This window comes from Ambystoma mexicanum, chromosome 8, assembly GCF_040938575.1.
Source record: "Ambystoma mexicanum isolate Mex_15411 chromosome 8, UKY_AmexF1_1, whole genome shotgun sequence".
NCBI lineage: Eukaryota > Metazoa > Chordata > Amphibia > Caudata > Ambystomatidae > Ambystoma > Ambystoma mexicanum.
Genome location: NC_090929.1, coordinates 1619472298 through 1619491312, shown reverse-complemented (window position 1 = coordinate 1619491312; position 19015 = coordinate 1619472298). Strand labels below are relative to the sequence as shown.

The 19015-nt window shown below is 48.7% G+C and overlaps 1 protein-coding gene across 20 annotated transcripts in view; it reads left to right on the top strand.

Annotated features, from left to right (window-relative positions):
- ABLIM1 (actin binding LIM protein 1) overlaps positions 1-19015 on the top strand; it is a 1283500-nt gene that overhangs the window by 534768 nt on the left and 729717 nt on the right. The window contains exon 1 of one of the 20 annotated variants that reach the window (XM_069611880.1): positions 9697-10133. The exons of the other annotated variants lie outside the window; for them this stretch is intronic. Coding sequence (XP_069467981.1) covers positions 10118-10133 — 16 coding nt within the window. The 5' untranslated portion in view covers positions 9697-10117. Of the gene's footprint in view, positions 1-9696; positions 10134-19015 lie in introns of those variants that run through there. 20 annotated transcript variants of the gene reach the window in all.

Below are 19015 nucleotides of genomic sequence, written 5' to 3'. Positions count from 1 at the left end.
CCATTAAATGGCAACTCTGCCATCCACAATGGACCCCATCCACGCTCATGAAACCAGCAAACGACAGCTCCTTCAAGGGGCTGTCATCTTTGGGAACCAGGAACTGGCAGTCAGTTCTGTGGTGGCCATCTTTGGGAACCAGGAACTGGCAGTCAGTTCTGTGGTGGCCATCTTTGAGCACCAGGAAATGGCCGCCTGTTCTTTGGTAGCCATCTTTGAGAACCAGGAAATTGCAGTCTGTTCTGTTGGTAGCCATTATTGAAAAACAGAAAAAAGTAGGCCATTATGTGGGTGGCCATCTCTGAGAAGCAAACAATGGCAGTCCATTCTGAAGAGAGGCATATATTTTAAATTATATTTTATTCTATTTTCAAACCAAAACAGACAATTGTAGGGTGGTAAAGGTATAACGCTTTCGACTCTTATTAAGAGAAGCCCTTACAATGTCCATCAATTACAATAATAGAACATACAAAGACATAACCAATACATAAGGCGTAGACTGAGATCACACACATATGACAAGGGCAGATAAGAAAACAAATGGTGGTGGTCAAATGACAACATATTTAAGCGTAGTACATCTCTGAACCACACAGTCATCACTTGCAACTCATTTATTCTTCTTTAGCCAATTAGCAAAGTTCTCCCATATTTTTTCCATATTTTCTTCCAACTATTTTTCTCCCAATAATCACTCACGCATGAAGCCGCATGTAGCTCATTGAACTGTCCAGTCTCCAAATTTTGGTGGGGTGGCTCCCTTTCACAGCCTGAGAATTCGTTTCTTTCCAGATATCACTCACCTTATCAGTCACTCTTTCTGATCCCATGTCATACCCCTATCACTTCCCTCCCAAAGTAGAGTTACAAGGCCTCTAAAGAGTTGTGTAGATCTTCCAAGTATATTCTCCAGTTTCCCTGTTATTTCATTCCAGAAATAACTAATACTACCACATTCCCAGATGATGTTGATGAAGTTACCCTCAGCCTAGTACATCTCCAGCAAGTGCTGTTCCCTCTCAATCCACGTCAAAACATTTTCTATGTGGTCCAGAATGTATTAAATATAGTGCAATGTTGGATATGTATCTTGATCAACACAAGATGCCAAGTGTATCTTCATAATCGCATCTCTGTCTTCCTTGCTTAGTTCGACCAGCCCATTCCTTTGCCCACCATTCTGGCCATGTTTAATTCATGCATTTTCTCTCTTCCATACACAATGTTCTAGGTGTACTTTAAGGAAGGTTTTACTTATTGCCAGTGTCTCAATCGTCTATATATTTAGTTTGTAACCAGGTAAATCCCCACACCGCCGCAATTCATGTAGCCCCACAGTGATCAATGTATGCAGATATTTCAGGAGCAGGAGAACATTGTTAGCCTATGCATGAAGTTTGCAATTATCTCCATTATATGGTGCCCCATGAATTATGTCTTTCCTCCGAATAGTATGCAGTAGTGGTCCAAAGACAAATCATACCTGATTGGGGAGAGAGGTCATCCTTGCTTTGTCCCCCTAAATAACCTAAAATCTTCTGGCATCACGCCATTATACACAACTTACACTCTGGCTTTTGAATGTAACATGTTCACAACATTTTTAAAGCTCTCTGGCAAGCAACACTTTGAAAAGGTATTTCCCTTCAAAATCCCAGCGCACTCTATTGAAGGCTTTTTCACCATCAAAAGTGATGAACACCTCATTGGAATCATGAAGCAGCTCTATTAGATTCAGAAGGACCCTAATGTTTGATGGCCCTTCTTTTCCTCTCATAAATCCAGTTTGGCTATAATTGATGAGTTTGGGCATTAACTCAGAATATCTATTAGCTATGATTTTAGTCAACATTTTAAGATCACAGTTGAGGAAGGATATCGGTTGGTAGTTTTGACACTTTCTTTTGTCTTTGCCACCCTTTGGTGGCATTAATCAAGGCTTTTTCCATTGAGGGTGTTCTTACCTGTTTTGCTAAAGCTTAGTTGAATATCAAGTTTAAGATTGAAACTATGCATTGCCTCAGTATCATGTGAAATCCAATGCTAAATCCATTCAATTTCTTTATCACCTTCTTAATTTCCTCGTAAGATATTGGTTCCTACAACTTCCTTGTTTCTTCTGCTTTCAGGCTGTCAGGTTCCATATCCCAATATCCCCAAGGTATTAATCCATCGATTGATCTAGTATGCGAACTTCCTCACCATACAATAGCCCATAATAATCCTTGAATGTGTTAACTATATCCTTATTATCCGTCAGTGTCCAACCTGAATCATCATCTAACGCTAGTATCAGCCTAGATGTTTCTAATTTCTTAATCCCCAAGCAATACATGTACTTATTTTTTTCACCATGTTCCCAATAGCCCCAATGGTATTGTTTAGTCCTTGCACCCATTCTAATAGAAGTCCTCTGACCTTTCCCCTCATTTGTGTTAGTAACCTCCTGCCTATCCCTTTCCATCCCGCTTCTTCTAAAGTTCCTTTTATAGTAGCAAAGTTTATTTCTCAATTGGTCTTCCTTGGTGATCACCCTCTTCTTCTCTGCAGCAACCAGGCTAATTAGTCTTCCCATTCAGAAGTCCTTCAAAGTGTCCCAGTACATGCCTATTTCTTCTACAGAGTCCTCATTTTCCTTCACAAGTTCTCAATATATATTTCCAAATCCTGAACTTCATGGTCATCCATTAACAGCGTAGTGTGAAGCCTCCAACGTCTCCAGTTGACTATTCCTGTCTTCTCAGGAGATATCACTGTTGATACCATGGCATGGTTTGAAATATCAATAGGCATTTTGCAAACCAGGAAAAGGAAGTCTGTTCTTTGGGTAGCCATCTTTGAGATCTACAATAAGCCAGTCCATTCTGCGGGTAGCCCCATTTGAGGGCAAGGGAATCTCTTCTGCTTGTGGATGTATTTTAGAACTAGGCAAACGTACTCAGTTCTGTGGCAGCCATCTTTGAGAAGCAGGAAAAGGCGGCTGTGTAAGGGAACCATGTTTTTTTCAAAGCAGGTACTAACAGCTAATTTAGGAAGAAGTGGCGGTTGCCATCTTTTCAAAGCACTGGAGATTTTCCTGATGGGAGAGAGTAGCCCCAGCTTCCTTTGCTTATCTGGGTGCTTCGCATAGGAGTACCCTTTGGCTGGACTGCAGTGGAGATGTTCTTGATGGGAGCGGGTAGCCCCAGCTTCCTTTGCATATCTGGGTGCTTCGCATAGGAGTACCCTTTGGCTGGACTGCAGTGGAGATGTTCTTGATGGGAGCGGGTAGCCTCGGCTTCCTTTGCTTATCTGGGTGCTTCGTATAGGAGTACCCTTTGGCTGGACTGCACTGGAGATGTTCTTGATGGGAGCGGGTAGCCCCAGCTTCCTTTGCATATCTGGGTGCTTCACATAGGAGTACCCTTTGGCTGGACTGCAGTGGAGATGTTCTTGAAGGAAGCGGGTAGCCTCGGCTTCCTTTGCTTATCTGGGTGCTACGCATAGGAGTACCCTTTGGCTGGACTGCAGTGGAGATGTTCTTGATGGGAGCGGGTAGCCTCGGCTTCCTTTGCTTATCTGGGTGCTACGCATAGGAGTACACTTTGGCTCGGCTGCAGTGGAGATGCGCTTGATGGGAGTGGGTAGCCTCAGATTCCTTTGCTTATCTGGGTGCTTAGCATAGAAGTACTGTTTGGGCTGCAGTGGGGTTGTTCTTGATGTGAGGGGGTAGCCGAGGCTTCCTTTGCTTATCTGGGTGCTTCGCACAGGAGTACCCTCTGGCTGGGCTGCAGTGGAGATGTTCTTGATGGGAGCGGGTAGCCCCAGCTTCCTTTGCATATCTGGGTGCTTCACATAGGAGTACCCTTTGGCTGGACTGCAGTGGAGATGTTCTTGATGGGAGCGGGTAGCCTCGGCTTCCTTTGCTTATTTGGGTGCTACGCATAGGAGTACACTTTGGCTCGGCTGCAGTGGAGATGCGCTTGATGGGAGCAGGTAGCCTCAGCTTCCTTTGCTTATCTGGGTGCTTCGCACAGGAGTACCCTCTGGCTGGGCTGCAGTGGAGATGTTCTTGATGGGAGCGGGTAGCCAAGGCTTCCTTTGCTTATCTGGGTGCTACGCATAGGAGTACACTTTGGCTCGGCTGCAGTGGAGATGCGCTTGATGGGAGCGGGTAGCCTCAGCTTCCTTTGCTTATCTGGGAGCTTCGCACAGGAGTACCCTCTGGCTGGGCTGCAGTGGAGATGTTCTTGATGGGAGCGGGTAGCCGAGGCTTCCTTTGCTTATCTGGGTGCTTCGCATAGGAGTACCCTTTTGCTGGACTGCAGTGGAGATGTTCTTGATGGGAGCGGGTAGCCTCGGCTTCCTTTGCTTATCTGGGTGCTACGCATAGGAGTACACTTTGGCTCGGCTGCAGTGGAGATGCGCTTGATGGGAGCGGGTAGCCGAGGCTTCCTTTGCTAATCTGGGTGCTTCGCAAAGGAGTACTCTTCGGCTGGGCTGCGGTGGAGATTTTCTTGATGGGAGTGGGTAGCCTCGGCTTCCTTTGCTTATCTGGGTGCTTCGCGTAGGAGTACCCTTTGGCTCGGCTGCAGTGGAGATGTTCTTGATGGGAGCGGGTAGCCTCGGCTTCCTTTGCTTATCTGGTTGCTTCGCGTAGGAGTACCCTTTGGCTCGGCTGCAGTGGAGATGTTCTTGATGGGAGCGGGTAGCCTTGGCTTCCTTTGCTAATCTGGGTGCTTCGCATAGGAGTACTCTTTGGCTGGGCTGCAGTGGAGATGTTCTTGATGGGAGTGGGTAGCCTCAGCTTCCTTTGCTTATCTGGGTGCTTCGCATAGGAGTACCCGTTGGGCTGCAGTGGGGTTGTTCTTGATGGGAGCGGGTAGCCGAGGCTTCCTTTGCTTATCTGGGTGCTTCGCATAGGAGTACCCTTTGGCTGAGCTGCAGTGGAGATTTTCTTGATGGGAGCGGGTAGCCAAGGCTTCCTTTGCTTATCTGGGTGCTTCGCATAGGAGTACCCTTTGGTTGGGCTGCAGTAGAGATGTCTTGATGGGAGCGGGTAGCCGAGGCTTCCTTTGCTTATCTGGGTGCTTCGCATAAGAGTACCCTTTGGCTGGGCTGCAATGGAGATTATCTTGATGGGAGCGGGGAGCCAAGGCTTCCTTTGCTTATCTGGGTGCTTCGCATAAGAGTACCCGTTGGGCTGCAGTGGGGTTGTTCTTGATGGGAGCGGGTAGCCGAGGCTTCCTTTGCTTATCTGGGTGCTTCGCATAAGAGTACCCTTTGGCTGGGCTGCAGTGGGGATGTTCTTGATGCGAGCGGGTAGCCTCGGCTTCCTTTGCTTATCTGGGTGCTAAGCATAGGAGTACCCTTTGGCTGGGCTGCAGTGGAGATGTTCTTGATGGGAGCGGGTAGCCGAGGCTTCCTTTGGTTATCTGGGTGCTTCGCATAAGAGTACCCTTTGGCTGGGCTGCAGTGGGGATGTTCTTGATGGGAGCGGGTAGCCTCGGCTTCCTTTGCTTATCTGGGTGCTTTGCACAGGAGTCCCCTTTGGCTGGGCTGCAGTGGAGATGTTCTTGATGGGACCGGGTAGCCTCGGCTTCCTTTGCTTATCTGGGTGCTTAGCATAGGAGTACCCTTTGGCTGGGCTGCAGTGGGGATGTTCTTGATGCGAGCGGGTAGCCTCGGCTTCCTTTGCTTATCTGGGTGCTACGCATAGGAGTACCCTTTGGCTGGGCTGCAGTGGGGATGTTCTTGATGGGAGCGGGTAGCCGAGGCTTCCTTTGCTTATCTGGGTGCTTCGCACAGGAGTACCCTTTGGCTGGGCTGCAGTGGAGATGTTCTTGATGGGACCGGGTAGCCTCGGCTTCCTTTGCTTATCTGGGTGCTTCGCACAGGAGTCCCCTTTGGCTGGGCTGCAGTGGAGATGTTCTTGATGGGACCGGGTAGCCTCGGCTTCCTTTGCTTATCTGGGTGCTACGCATAGGAGTACCCTTTGGCTGGGCTGCAGTGGGGATGTTCTTGATGGGAGTGGGTAGCCAAGGCTTCCTTTGCTTATCTGGGTGCTTTGCATAGGAGTACCCTTTGGTTGGGCTGCAGTAGAGATGTCTTGATGGGAGCGGGTAGCCAATGCTTCCTTTGCTTATCTGGGTGCTTCGCACAGGAGTACCCTTTGGCTGGGCTGCAGTGGAGATGTTCTTGATGGGAGCGGGTAGCCTCGGCTTCCTTTGCTTATCTGGGTGCTTCGCACAGGAGTATCCTTTGGCTGGGCTGCAGTGGGGATGTTCTTGATGGGAGCGGGTAGCCGAGGCTTCCTTTGCTTATCTGGGTGCTTCGCACAGGAGTACCCTTTGGCTGGGCTGCAGTGGGGATGTTCTTGATGGGAGCGGCTAGCCAAGGCTTCCTTTGCTTATCTGGGTGCTTTACAGAACGGTACCTTTTGGCGTGTCCGCTGGGACCTGCATAGGAGATTTTCTGGGCATGATAGTGTAGTAGAGGCTTCCCGTGTTGATGTGCGGGCTTGAAAGAGGGGTCACTTTTGACTGTGCTGCAGGGGAGATATTCTTGGCATCAGAGGGTAACTTTCTTTGTTTGACAGCGGGGCTCCTATTGTCTGGTCTGTTGGGGGGGAGGGTGCAGGTGAGCGTCTCTTGACCAGAGAGGACAGTATGGGATTCCTCGGCTTCTCTGGGTGTTTGATAGAGGGGCACCTTTTTGCTGTACTGTAGGGGAACTTTTCTTGGCAGAAGAGGGTAGTGGAGCATCCTTTGTGCATCTAAGTGCTTGACAGTGGGAGTCAGGGCTGCGAGGGAGCTTCCATTGGTTAGAGAGGGTACCTGGGCCTTCTTTAATGTTCTGGGTTCTTGACAGTGGGAGTATTTTGGTTGGGCTGCAAGGAGTCTTCTGTTGGTTAGAGAGGGTAGCAGCCAGGTGCTTCTTTCAGTTATATGGGTTGTTGACAGAGTGGTGCATGAGAGCTTTTCTTGGCGTGGGTGGGTAGCAGCGACTTTCTTCGCTTCAGGGAGTATCATCTTTTGGCAAGAGGGGCACCCTTTGGCTGCGCTGACGGTAGATTTTCTTTGCATGTGATGGTAGTTGGGGTTTCCTTTTCTTATTAGGTTGTTTGTCAGAGGGGCACCCTTTGGATGCGCTACGGGTAGTTTTTCTTTGCATGTGATGGTAGCAGGGGTTTCCTCTGCTTATGAGGGTGTTTGGGAGAGGGGCAACCTTTGGCAGCACTGCGGGTGGCTTTCCTTTGCATGTGATGGTAGCAGGGGTTTCTTCTGCTTATTACAGTGTTTGACAGAGGGGCACCCTTTGGCTGAGCTGCAGGGTAGCTTTCCTTTGCATGTGATGGCAGTAGGTGTTTTCTCTGCCTGTTAGGGTGTTAGACAGAGGGGCACCCTTTAGCAGCACTGTCGGGTAGCTTTCCTTTGCATGTGATGGTAGCAGGGGTTTCCTCTGCTTATGAGGGTGTTTGACAGAGGGGCGCCCTTTGGCGGGGCTGCAGGGTAGCTTTTCTGTGCATGTGATGGCAGTAGGGGGTTCCTTTGCTTATTAGGGTGTTTGACAGAGGGGCACCCTTTGGCTGAGCTGCAGGGTAGCTTTCCTTTGCATGTAATGGTAGCAGGGGTTTCCTCAGCTTATGAAGGTGTTTGACAGAGGGGCGCCCTTTGGCTGTGCTGCAGGGTAGTTTTGCATTGCATGTGATGGCAGCAGGGGTTTCCTCTGCTTATTGGGGTGTTTGACAGAGGGGCACCCTTTGGCTGATCTGCAGGGTAGCTTTTATATGCATGTGATGGCAGCAGGGGTTTCCTCTGCCTGTTAGGGTGTTTCTCAGATGGGCACTCTATGGCTGGGCTGTGGGGTAGCTTTCCTTTGCATGTGATGGCAGCAGGGGTTTCCTCTGCTTATTGGGGTGTTTGACAGAGGGGCACCCTTTGGCTGATCTGCAGGGTAGCTTTTCCATGCATGTGATGGCAGTAGGTGTTTTCTCTGCCTGTTAGGGTGTTAGACAGAGGGGCACCCTTTAGCAGCACTGTCGGTAGCTTTCCTTTGCATGTTATGGTAGCAGGGGTTACCTCTGCTTATTGAGGTGTTTGACAGAGGGACACCCTTTGGCAGAGCTGCAGGGTGGCTTTTCTATGCATGTGATGGCAGCAGGGGTTTCCTCTGCCTGTTAGGGTGTTTCGCAGATGGGCACCCTTTGGCTGTGCTGCAGGGTAGCTTTGCGTTGCATGTGATGGCAGCAGGGGTTTCCTCTGCCTGTTAGGGTGTTTCTCAGATGGGCACCCTATGGCTGGGCTGCAGGGTAGCTTTCCTTTGCATGTGATGGCAGCAGGTGTTTTCTCTGCCTGTTAGGGTGTCAGACAGAGGGGCACCCTTTAGCAGCACTGTCGGGTAGCTTTCCTTTGCATGTGATGGTAGCAGGGGTTACCTCTGCTTATTGAGGTGTTTGACAAAGGGACACCCTTTGGCTGAGCTGCAGGGTAGCTTTTCTATGCATGTGATGGCAGCAGGGGTTTCCTCTGCCTGTTAGGGTGTTTCTCAGATGGGCACCCTATGGTTGGGCTGCAGGGTAGCTTTCCTTTGCATGTGATGGTAGCAGGGGTTTCCTCTGCTTATTGGGGTGTTTGACAGAGGGGCACCCTTTGGCTGAGCTGCAGGGTAGCTTTTCTATGCATGTGATGGCAGCAGGGGTTTCCTCTGCCTGTTAGGGTGTTTCTCAGATGGGCACTCTATGGCTGGGCTGTGGGGTAGCTTTCCTTTGCATGTGATGGTAGCAGGGGTTTCCTCTGCTTATTGAGGTGTTTGACAGAGGGACACCCTTTGGCTGAGCTGCAGGGTGGCTTCTCTATGCATGTGATGGCAGCAGGGGTTTCCTCTGCCTGTTAGGGTGTTTCGCAGATGGGCACCCTTTGGCTGTGCTGCAGGGTAGCTTTGCGTTGCATGTGATGGCAGCAGGGGTTTCCTCTGCCTGTTAGGGTGTTTCTCAGATGGGCACCCTATGGCTGGGCTGCAGGGTAGCTTTTCTATGCATGTGATGGCAGCAGGTGTTTTCTCTGCCTGTTAGGGTGTTAGACAGAGGGGCACCCTTTAGCAGCACTGTCGGGTAGCTTTCCTTTGCATGTGATGGTAGCAGGGGTTACCTCTGCTTATTGAGGTGTTTGACAGAGGGACACCCTTTGGCTGAGCTGCAGGGTAGCTTTGCTATGCATGTGATGGCAGCAGGGGTTTCCTCTGCCTATTAGGGAGTTTCTCAGATGGGCACCCTATGGCTGGGCTGTGGGGTAGCTTTCCTTTGCATGTGATGGTAGCAGGGGTTTCCTCTGATTATTGAGGTGTTTGACAGAGGGACACCCTTTGGCTGAGCTGCAGGGTGGCTTCTCTGTGCATGTGATGGCAGCAGGGGTTTCCTCTGCCTGTTAGGGTGTTTCGCAGATGGGCACCCTTTGGCTGTGCTGCAGGGTAGCTTTGCGTTGCATGTGATGGCAGCAGGGGTTTCCTCTGCCTGTTAGGATGTTTCTCAGATGGGCACCCTATGGCTGGGCTGCAGGATAGCTTTCCTTCGCATGTGAAGGTAGCAGGGGTCCCTTTGCTTGACAGAGGGGTGCAGTTGCACGCGCACTGCTGGGCGCTGCAGGGACGCCTTCCACGCACCTACGCTGGGCAGGCGAGGGTAGCTGGCACTGCGTTGCCTGGCTGGGGGTGGGGGCTTTGACGGCAGGGTGGAGTCACTGGATGGGAATGTGGCGTGCCGCCCTGCTTTAGGAATGCAAGGTGGTGTCAGTGGCTAGGGCTGCGGCCGGGAATGCTGCATTTGTTTCGGCCAGCAGCTGCTGCCAGCTCCATCAGCACCCCGGGGCAGAGTCCAGCACGGAGCTGCCATTGCTGTCAGCCCGAGCACGCCGCAGCCGCCCGCCCAGGAGGGCCCCTTCTACGCCCACCCACCGGGATGAGCGATATTTTTGATCATTTTCATTGATTTGCGTGTGAGGGAAACGCCGCATTTTGGAGCCTTTGGTTTCCTCTCACCTTGCTGGATACACGGAGACAGCACCGCACATCACACGGGAGTGCTGGCCTGCTGCATCGGCCGCGGACACCCCCACACGGCTGAACGGGGAGCGCTGTCATGGTGAAGGAACGAGGTAATTACCGCTCCGGAGACGTCGCCATGGCTGCGGATCGATGGCGCTGGCGCAGGCAGTCTCCATGCGCCAGGCCGGCTCCATCCCACTGCGTGTTATTGAATCATGTTAAGGGGGCGGGGAGGTTCTAAAGCGCTGCATGCCACTGTCAGCAGCCTCGGGGCGCTCGTCCTGTGCCCCGGGTCTACTGTGGTGCTTGCAGTCCTTGAAAACCAAATGATATAGGATGGGTGAGATATTGTAAACACCCTACCGCCTCGCACCGCTATATCCTCGTGGCACCGTTGAAGCAGGGCGATAAGGATCATTTAAATGCCTTTGTTTTTTTATATTCTGCCTACCTATGTTTCAAAATGCGTCCAGTGTTTAATGGTGGGCGGCAGAGGCACAGAGAGGGGCGATGCGATGCGCCGAGGAGCACACATCGTGGCCGAGTAGGGAAGCCCTGATAACTGCGCTGGTCTCCTAGTTCCAGGGCACTCAGGAGGGCAGGGGAGATGAAAGTGGCAGGGTTAGTTAGGATCCGTTTGCGATCGGTAGGTATCCTTGGCAAATAGAGTTATAGTTATGTTACGTTGCTGCCTGGCTGGTTTTATGCGTTTCACTTGCCATTTGTCACGTAGTCATTACATCATCAGCTGTTGTTTGTGGCGGTTGGAAGTCTAGTCCAACTAGACATATGCCAACTGGGTTCTCTAGAAATATTTTGACAACCGCTCAAACAGAATGCCCATTGCGGAGGGGTCGGGGGCGCGGGTGGGGGGGGGGTCCGGGGGGGGTGGGGACGGAGGGGCCGATTCTAAGGCAGCGCCCGAACTGCCCCTTTCGGCTTTCTACCGTTGACGTGTACTCATGTCTAACCTTGAATGCTGCGATATTTTCCGAGCTGTATTTTACATAATGTTGTCGCGAGCTGCTTGCCACTTTTCAGGTGCTAATGTATTTGTGCCAGCCTACTGCGGTTTCAAAAATAAAGGGGCCGGGGGCGTTGGCAGAGACTAATGGCACCCAATAAATGAGGGGGGGGGTGCATATTATGTTGTTGTGACTATTTATGTAGCTCTCGTTACTTGATGGATTGCCTCTTGGCGCTTAAAGAATTCGTATTGTAATTACCCAACTCTATTGTGCTTATTTTATCGACTTGAGTTCCATGTGAATGTGCGTTTTTAATATTTTTATTTTTTATAAATCACCTATGTTTACACGGAACTGCATCCTATTTTGCGAGCTCTCATTTTTGCCAGATAAGGAACCAGGCGACTGAGACAGTAGTCAATGTGCCCAGGATCACACAGTGTTGCCAAGTGCAGAAGCCAGCCTTAGCTCACAAACCCAAAGCTTAGCGACTAGATCATGGTAGTTGCGTCGCACGCGCTGGGTTTTGAGGCTGTGGCCTCATACCGATCCCTGAGTTTCCATACCTCATTGTCACGGCCGAACCCAGTCACCACCGAGTTGTGAAAGAAAGCACAGTGTGCGCTGTGCCTCCTGCCAAGTTCCCTGCGGTGCACCGCCTGAATATGACGCCACAGGGCAGAACCCACTCTTTGCTCACTTCTTACCCCAGGGATACTCAGGGGGTATTGCAGTAACTGCTGTGTCTCTTCCATGCCTTTCATTGAGACCCCCTGGCCCGCTCGGACCAGAGCCAAGTCACCGGGACACCATTTACCAAAGGATTTGTAAAAGGAAAGACCTGCACTGGAAAAGTGCCGCCCCCACCCCTCCACCCCCACCCAGTCACAAGGAGTCACCTGACTCCCTTACCCTCGGTTCAGTGCCACCGCCTTTGGACGGCTGCCGGCTGGGGTTGTTGAGAGACCACACCTTGAGATTCCATGTGGTTTTTGCTGTCAGTCTGTGTGTGTAGGCTCCTAGCAATGTCGCTAACAGGTGGCACCAGCTCTCCACACAAGGGCATAACAGTGAAGACTGAGTCTGCCCCACGGTGACTCGGGCCTTTGACCTCAGGGTTACACACAGAGGATCCCTGCAGAGGACACATTAACGTACGGTGGCAAGGTACCTCTGGAGAGCAGCGTGCATGCCCCAGTTGTTACACCCACGAGACAGCGCCTGCGTGTTGGAATTGAAGATCAAGCGGTCCTAAAACAACAGACCCTGGCCCCTTCCCCAAAACTCAGCTCTCTTAAACCAAAGTGTACCCCAATATTATAGGGATGTCCTACATGGCCTTACTAACACCAGTCTTAGAAGCACACAAATGCGCACCTGTCACCCCAGTTGTTGGGTGTTCCCAACTGTCATGATGAAAAGTCTTCCTTTTGAAGGAATGCCCACACTATGAGTACACGAGTCAGCGTGGCATTTTTTTTTTAATTAAAAGAAGACATTGACTAATATGGGACTACCAGAATTTAAATCGAAGGCCTCCGCAGTTACTCATGCCTCCTCTTCTAACATTCTGGAAAGCTCTAGTTAATCAAGTTCATGGGTACAAACAAGTTAAAGGTAGGGCGAGTTTTGTAAAAAATAAAATGTGCCCCAAGCCCAGTGTGTGTTAAGTACGTAGTCATTCAAGCACGCAGCCCTTTTATCACAGACATATTTGCCAATGTCTTATGTTCCTGCAATGTTCTTTTATATTATGCAAAGCAGCCAGGAATCCTCATTTGTGCTACTTTCATAAGGGTATTTCGAAAAAGTGCAATAGTAGTGTGCCAGACTAACCATCTTGGAATGATAACCTTCTTAAAGAATATACTTTGTGTGGTTATTCTAGGGTTTGATAAGGTGCTTTCCTCAGTAAGACAAGTGTAACCGTCTTGTTACAACCACGGTACATATTAGAAGTGATCGTAAGAAATGAAAAACTTGCCAGTTTTAAAAACAGCCTGCAGTCACTTCTTTTGCTGAGGATACACATTTGCACTCTGATTTCCAACTCTATCTCACTGCTCTTCAAAACTATTCCTCTACTCTTGATTCTGCCAAACGTGACTTCTATCTCTCATTTCATCTCAATCCTCCCAACCCAGGTGCCTCCAAAAATCTCAACGAAATTCTCTCACCTCCTAAGCCCACCTTTATCTCCTCCCCTTCTTTCTGCAAATGCACTTTCTTTGTAGTTTGCATCAAAAGGTCTACTATTTGCAATACCCTTGCTAATTACCTTCTATCGCCTCCGCCTGCTCACTTTTCTCCACCACTCCCACCCTCCTCTTCCTTAACTATGTCTTCTTTTGCTCCCACCAACCCGAATGAGATTACTGCCCTACTCCTCAATGTTAACCCTTCCTGTGCCCCTGGGTCCCCGCACATTGTGAAGCACATAGTTCCCAGTGTTACTCCACATCTTGCTTCCCTCCTCAACACCACTCTTGACAATGCCACATTTCCCTCATCCTATAAGACAGCTACTGTCATCCCACTTCTTAAGAGACCCGGTCTAGATCCTAACTGTCCTGTCAACATTCGCCCGGTCTCTCTTCTACCACATTATTCCTAGCGAGCAGTATTCACCTACGGGACCCTCTTGAATCTGGCTTTGGACCGCTGAATTCTACTGAGACAGCTCTCCTCAATGTCAGCATCTTCATCTCTTCCGCTCGGCATGCACACCTTTCGTCCATTCTTATTCTTCACGAACTCTCAGCTGCCTTTGATACTGTCAACTATTTTGACCTTCTGTCTAAAACTTCTCTCCTTGGCATCAGAGATAAGGACCTCGCTTGGTTTGCTTCATACCTTGCCCTAGAAACTTTTAGGTGTCCTGGTACAGCCTTACCTCCCCACTCACCCCCTTACTGTTGGAGTTCCCTAAAAGTTTGTCCTTGGTCCAGTTCTCCTCACTCTCTATACTTCAGCCCTTGGCATGCTGATCTCCTCTTATGGCTTCTATCAACTCTTCGCTGACGACACTCACATCTCCTTCTCCTTTTTACTCCTTATCCGACGAGCTGTTGTCAAAAATGTCAAACTGTCTCTCCGCCATCAAATATTGGATGGCGTCTCACTTGCTCATGTTCAACTCCACTAAGACTGAAGTTCTCTACTTCCCAGCCAAACACACTATCTCTCCCTCTCTCCCGCTTCTTCTCTTTTTATCTATCTTCCTTACTCTGCTTTTGCTCGTAACCTTGGTGTCATCTTCGACCCATCACACAATATCTCGGTCTTCATCACCAAATGTGCCACTGTAGCCAAACTCAACCTCCTCAATACCAGAAAAATCTGTCATCTTCTTCCTTTCTATGCTGCTAAACAGCCAATCTCCTCCTTAGTCCTTTCTAGATTTGATTACTGTGCCAGTCTCCTCTATGGACTTCCCGACTATGTTCTTTCACCTCTGGACGAAGTCCTCAACTTCACAGCCTGCACACTTTTCAATGTTTCTTGCTTTATCTCTACCTCCTCTCCCCGTCGCTAGATTGACTGGCTATCCATGAAACAAAGGGTTAAGTATAAACTACTTCTCATCTTCAAAACTATTCATGCACTCGCCCACCCTACTTATCTGCTCATCTCACTCCCTACTCTCCTCCTCGCTCATTAAGATCATCCTCATCTCATCTCCTAGCCACCACTCGAGTCCCTTGTGCTCCCTGTCATTTATTTATTTATTTTATTTGTTTATTTGTAAGGCGCCATAGCCTGCAGGCATCAGGGCGCACATTTCTGCTCTGTCTCCTCGCTCCCCTAAACTGGAATGCTCTTCCTCTCCCTCTGCATTCAAATCCAAATCTAGCACTGTTTAAATCATCTAACCTCAATGTGCTACTTCTTTCTGAAGAACCTGTTTCCTAGCTCTCTACACTACTGCATCACCCTGTTTTCCACTCTCTCTACCCATCATGGACAACCCTACAGCACCTTTCCATCCTACATTTAGCACTTCTTCCACCATCCCATTCCTATCTTATTCTGTCCTGTCCCCGTCCCTGGTTTTTGTTTCCACATTCCCCTGCAACATCTGGTCTTCAAGGCACATTTTCTCACCCCATTGTAAAATAACCCATGTCCTCCAGTCTGTTATCAATGATACATTCTGTAAATATTTTTGTGCCAAAAATGCATTGCTTTCCCTGAGATTTGTATTAATGAATAAATAATAACCTTTGGCCTCTCAAAGTGCCATTGCTTGTGCAAAAGGGTCTTGCTCAAATTTAAATACATTTTCTTTCCCTTATGTGAGCACCCATGCACTTTTAAATTTTCCATACTGGGAGCTGATTGGTTGGTGGTGCTGCTGAATCACCACATTTATTACAGTGTGCACAAACAATAATATTTTGTAAAAAATAAGAAAAATAACAAAATTAGTTGTAGGCCCTGCAAAATGATTTTCTGGTCCTTCACACCATCTGTCAGAAACCCAGCACCCCTACAGACCTATGCACTGTCCCCTAATATCTACATCCCTATGTGTTGATTGCTTCCTTGGTATGATGCAACATTCTTACAGGGCACATGCAATGACAATGTATGTCTCCAAATACCGGGCCAGTCCCCACCTTAGGGATGCCTTGTCTGATGCTCTCACTCTATTTTAACTATACAAAAACAGCACTCCCCCGCCCCTGGCTAGATATCTGTGTTTTGTCTCTGACAGGAATGGCTACTGGTGGGCCTGGTTTGCAGTGTTTCTTCCCTGGTCAGCAATTTCGCTCTTCTTCAAATAACCTACTGCTGTTAGTTCCGCAGGTTGGGTCTTCCCCGTCAATGCCACCAAGCTTTGGAATTCCTTTCTACCCCATATTCAGTCACTTGAGGGTCACCTGCCATATCAGAAGAAGTTGACGTTTCATCTTTGCCTCTTGCCAATGAAGAAATAGGCTCATATTTATTTATTTATTTATTTATTTATTTATTACATTTATATAGCGCACCTAACCCTAGGGCATCTGGGCGCTTGTGCTTTAGAATATGGTTACAAACACGTACAAATAAGGTCTTGGGCATCATGAATTTGGTTACATCCAAATATATTCCAGGGAGTTGTGATCTTGTCCTATTGAATTATGCTCCGCGCCAAGATGCGTCTTTTTTTGGCATCAGTGAGCATCCCAAATCCAACATAACAGAATTCAGAAGATAGAGACAGTTGTAGAAAACAGAGTAAGCATCCAGCATTAAGCTTTGAGGCGGAAGCAAGGCCTTCAACTCGCTGCCGGCACCACTAAGCACGCATGACAGAGTCATAGCAAGTGGCAGCGGAATAAGACCCGCTCCCAATCTATTTGCCTTGTGATTATAGCACCCAAATATCCCACTTTGACTCTTTATTTGGTATACAGTGTTTATAACAAAATACAAATAACGACAAGCTTTTTCAGTGAAAAACGAAAGAAATCTCGAATTTGTTAGTAAAAGTATTTGTGGGAGTAAGGGAATGAAAAGGGTGGATTACTTGGGGGGGGTAAAGAAGTAGTGGAAATGGGGGGCTGGGTGAGGGGGACCCCCAAATAAAAAAAGAGAAAAGAATTCTAAATGTTTTTGTTATTTTTATTTCACATTATTTGTGTTGGAACCATTAATTTGATGGTTTATTTTATTTTGGATATTTATTGAGCATGAACCTAGCCAGGGGGTGCAATAGAGTGCTGTAATAAGTAGGGTTTAAAGGCATACAGTAGATCAAGGGTTTGAAACTGTCATCTTGCCAAATGTGGAGTACTACAACTCCCATGATCCCTCACCATTGACCATGATGGCTAGAGTTGATGGGAGCTGTAGTCCAAAACAGCTACTGAGGTTGCAGACTCCTACATTAGATGGTTGCAGAGAGGGAAGAGTCCTTACAACACAGCATTTGCTAGTTTATCCTTCACTAACCTTAACACTGCTCGTTATGCTCCCTTTTCCTCTCAGTACCCTCTTACTCTACTCACTCCTAAATCCTCCCCTCCACAGCCCTGCATTACACCTCTTATCAGCACCCTGAAAACAAAAATGCAGAAAAAGCTTTGCACTCAGCTATTTGTCTCACTTCTCCCATCCTAGGCGTGTTCAATCACCTACTAAACCTAGCTCCATTTCTATTTCCTTCGTCCTTGGCATCATTTTGACCCCTACTAGGACGCCACAAGAAGTGGCCTCACAGAGCCACTTTGACATTGATGGCCGGTTATTTCATGTTTATTTGAAACATCTCTTTTGAAAACTCAAGTCTACTTAAAGCGAATAAACAATGAGTGTTGACATGCGCAAACCAGCAGCCAATAAAACCAGCAAAAGCTGAAAGCAGACTGTATGTGTGTGCACGGAGGACTATATAGCGTGGACCTTGCAGAGAATGAGCAAAGCGTTGTGCAAGGGAGTGCACAGCACGGTCTATGAAAAAAGGGAGGTCACGATTAAGGGAGGAGCCTTGCTGAAGTGTGCGAGGGAGCGCGACGCACTGATGTGCCGACTCATGTTGTTCCATAGTATCGGGGCCTAGGTAGGGAGGGCTCGTTTTCTTGTTTTTTCCCCTCCTTGCATTTCTTGTTTCCTGCCTGATGATGTCAAAGCATCTTGTATTAGACCCGAATGTACAGTGGGAAAATCATAGGGGTTGTAAAGCAACTCACAGGGGTTGCAAGAAGCAACAGAGGAGTAGCAGTGACTCCCCCCAGCTATGTTTAAATGGCTCCCGTGCTGGGCGTTAGATTGCAGCGCCCCTCCAGGCACATGAGCCATGTGTACAGTAATTACATCGAATTTGGCTAACATCTGGTCTGTACAGTGCTACATAATCTCCAAAATATTGGTACCAATCACTATATAATACAAAAATGATATATTTTTTAAAATGTTACTATAATTATTCTTTATTATTATCAATAGAATTGCTGTTGTTGCTGTTATGAGAATGATTCCTCTGTGTGAAGTCCTATGCTGCATTGGTCATGCGTGCCACATTCCAGGGCAACACGTGGTTTGTTTCTAAGGTACATTTCACACCCCCGTGACAATGTGTTTCCACTGGAAAGGTTGGCATTGAAACCAAGTGCTACTCATTTATTCTGCTTCCCATTAGCTGAACCCCTGAACATCAACGTCACCCCTATTCTTAGTGCTGTCCCTCAGCTGGTACTGGGTAAACAGGTTCGGTAAACCGCAGAATCATTCGATTGTGTTTCCCTGCAACATTAAAAACGTTTCAGTGGATTCATACGGGGGGAGTTTGGGGGCGCCCAGGGGTAGAGATGAACGCCCTGCAGGGCAGGGAAGTACTTCCATCCTTCACAGGAACCTATAAGATGCCCCACGGTTCTGGCATGCCGCTGCTGGGTAGTGGGGCATGTTGAACCCTTTTCTGTTTCCAACGCTCATATCAGAGGCGTCCTTAGGGCGCAGCTTGGGGGTCTATAGCCCCGGGTTTTTTGGTTGTAGCCTCGGATAGAAGCTTAGAGGCTACAAGCAAAAAGCTAGCTAGCCCCGAGCCCCGCCAGTCCCGCCATTAGCGTAGCCCGGGATCTTTTCCAGACCTAGCAACACCCCCGGCGCGTGTAGTTCTTTTTTTAAGCGCATCGACATTGGCAACAGAGCAGAAGTTTTAAGCGGCCCCGCTGCCCTGCCAGGAAGGGCCTGCCAGTTACCAGTAGGGCAGTGGGGCATGGTTTATATCTATACATGTTATATATTCTTTGGGTGAAAGGGGGTGGGCATGCTGAACATCTGGGGTGGAGGGATGCAAAGGCATGCTTTAGGAAGCTATAGGGGGTCTGGGTTCAAACCCCAAATGTGACCCGTGCATATCCGCTGGAAAATGAACTTTTAGCTTTGTGACCCGTCAATATTTGCCTCACACTTTTGGGGAGCTTCGTCCAGCCTTAGACACCAAAGTGAGGTAGGTGTAATTATGGATCTGGCCCGCCGCCCGTGATGTGGGTCGGGCCTTCGTACAGAGGGGCGGGACACCAAGCGGCTTATCA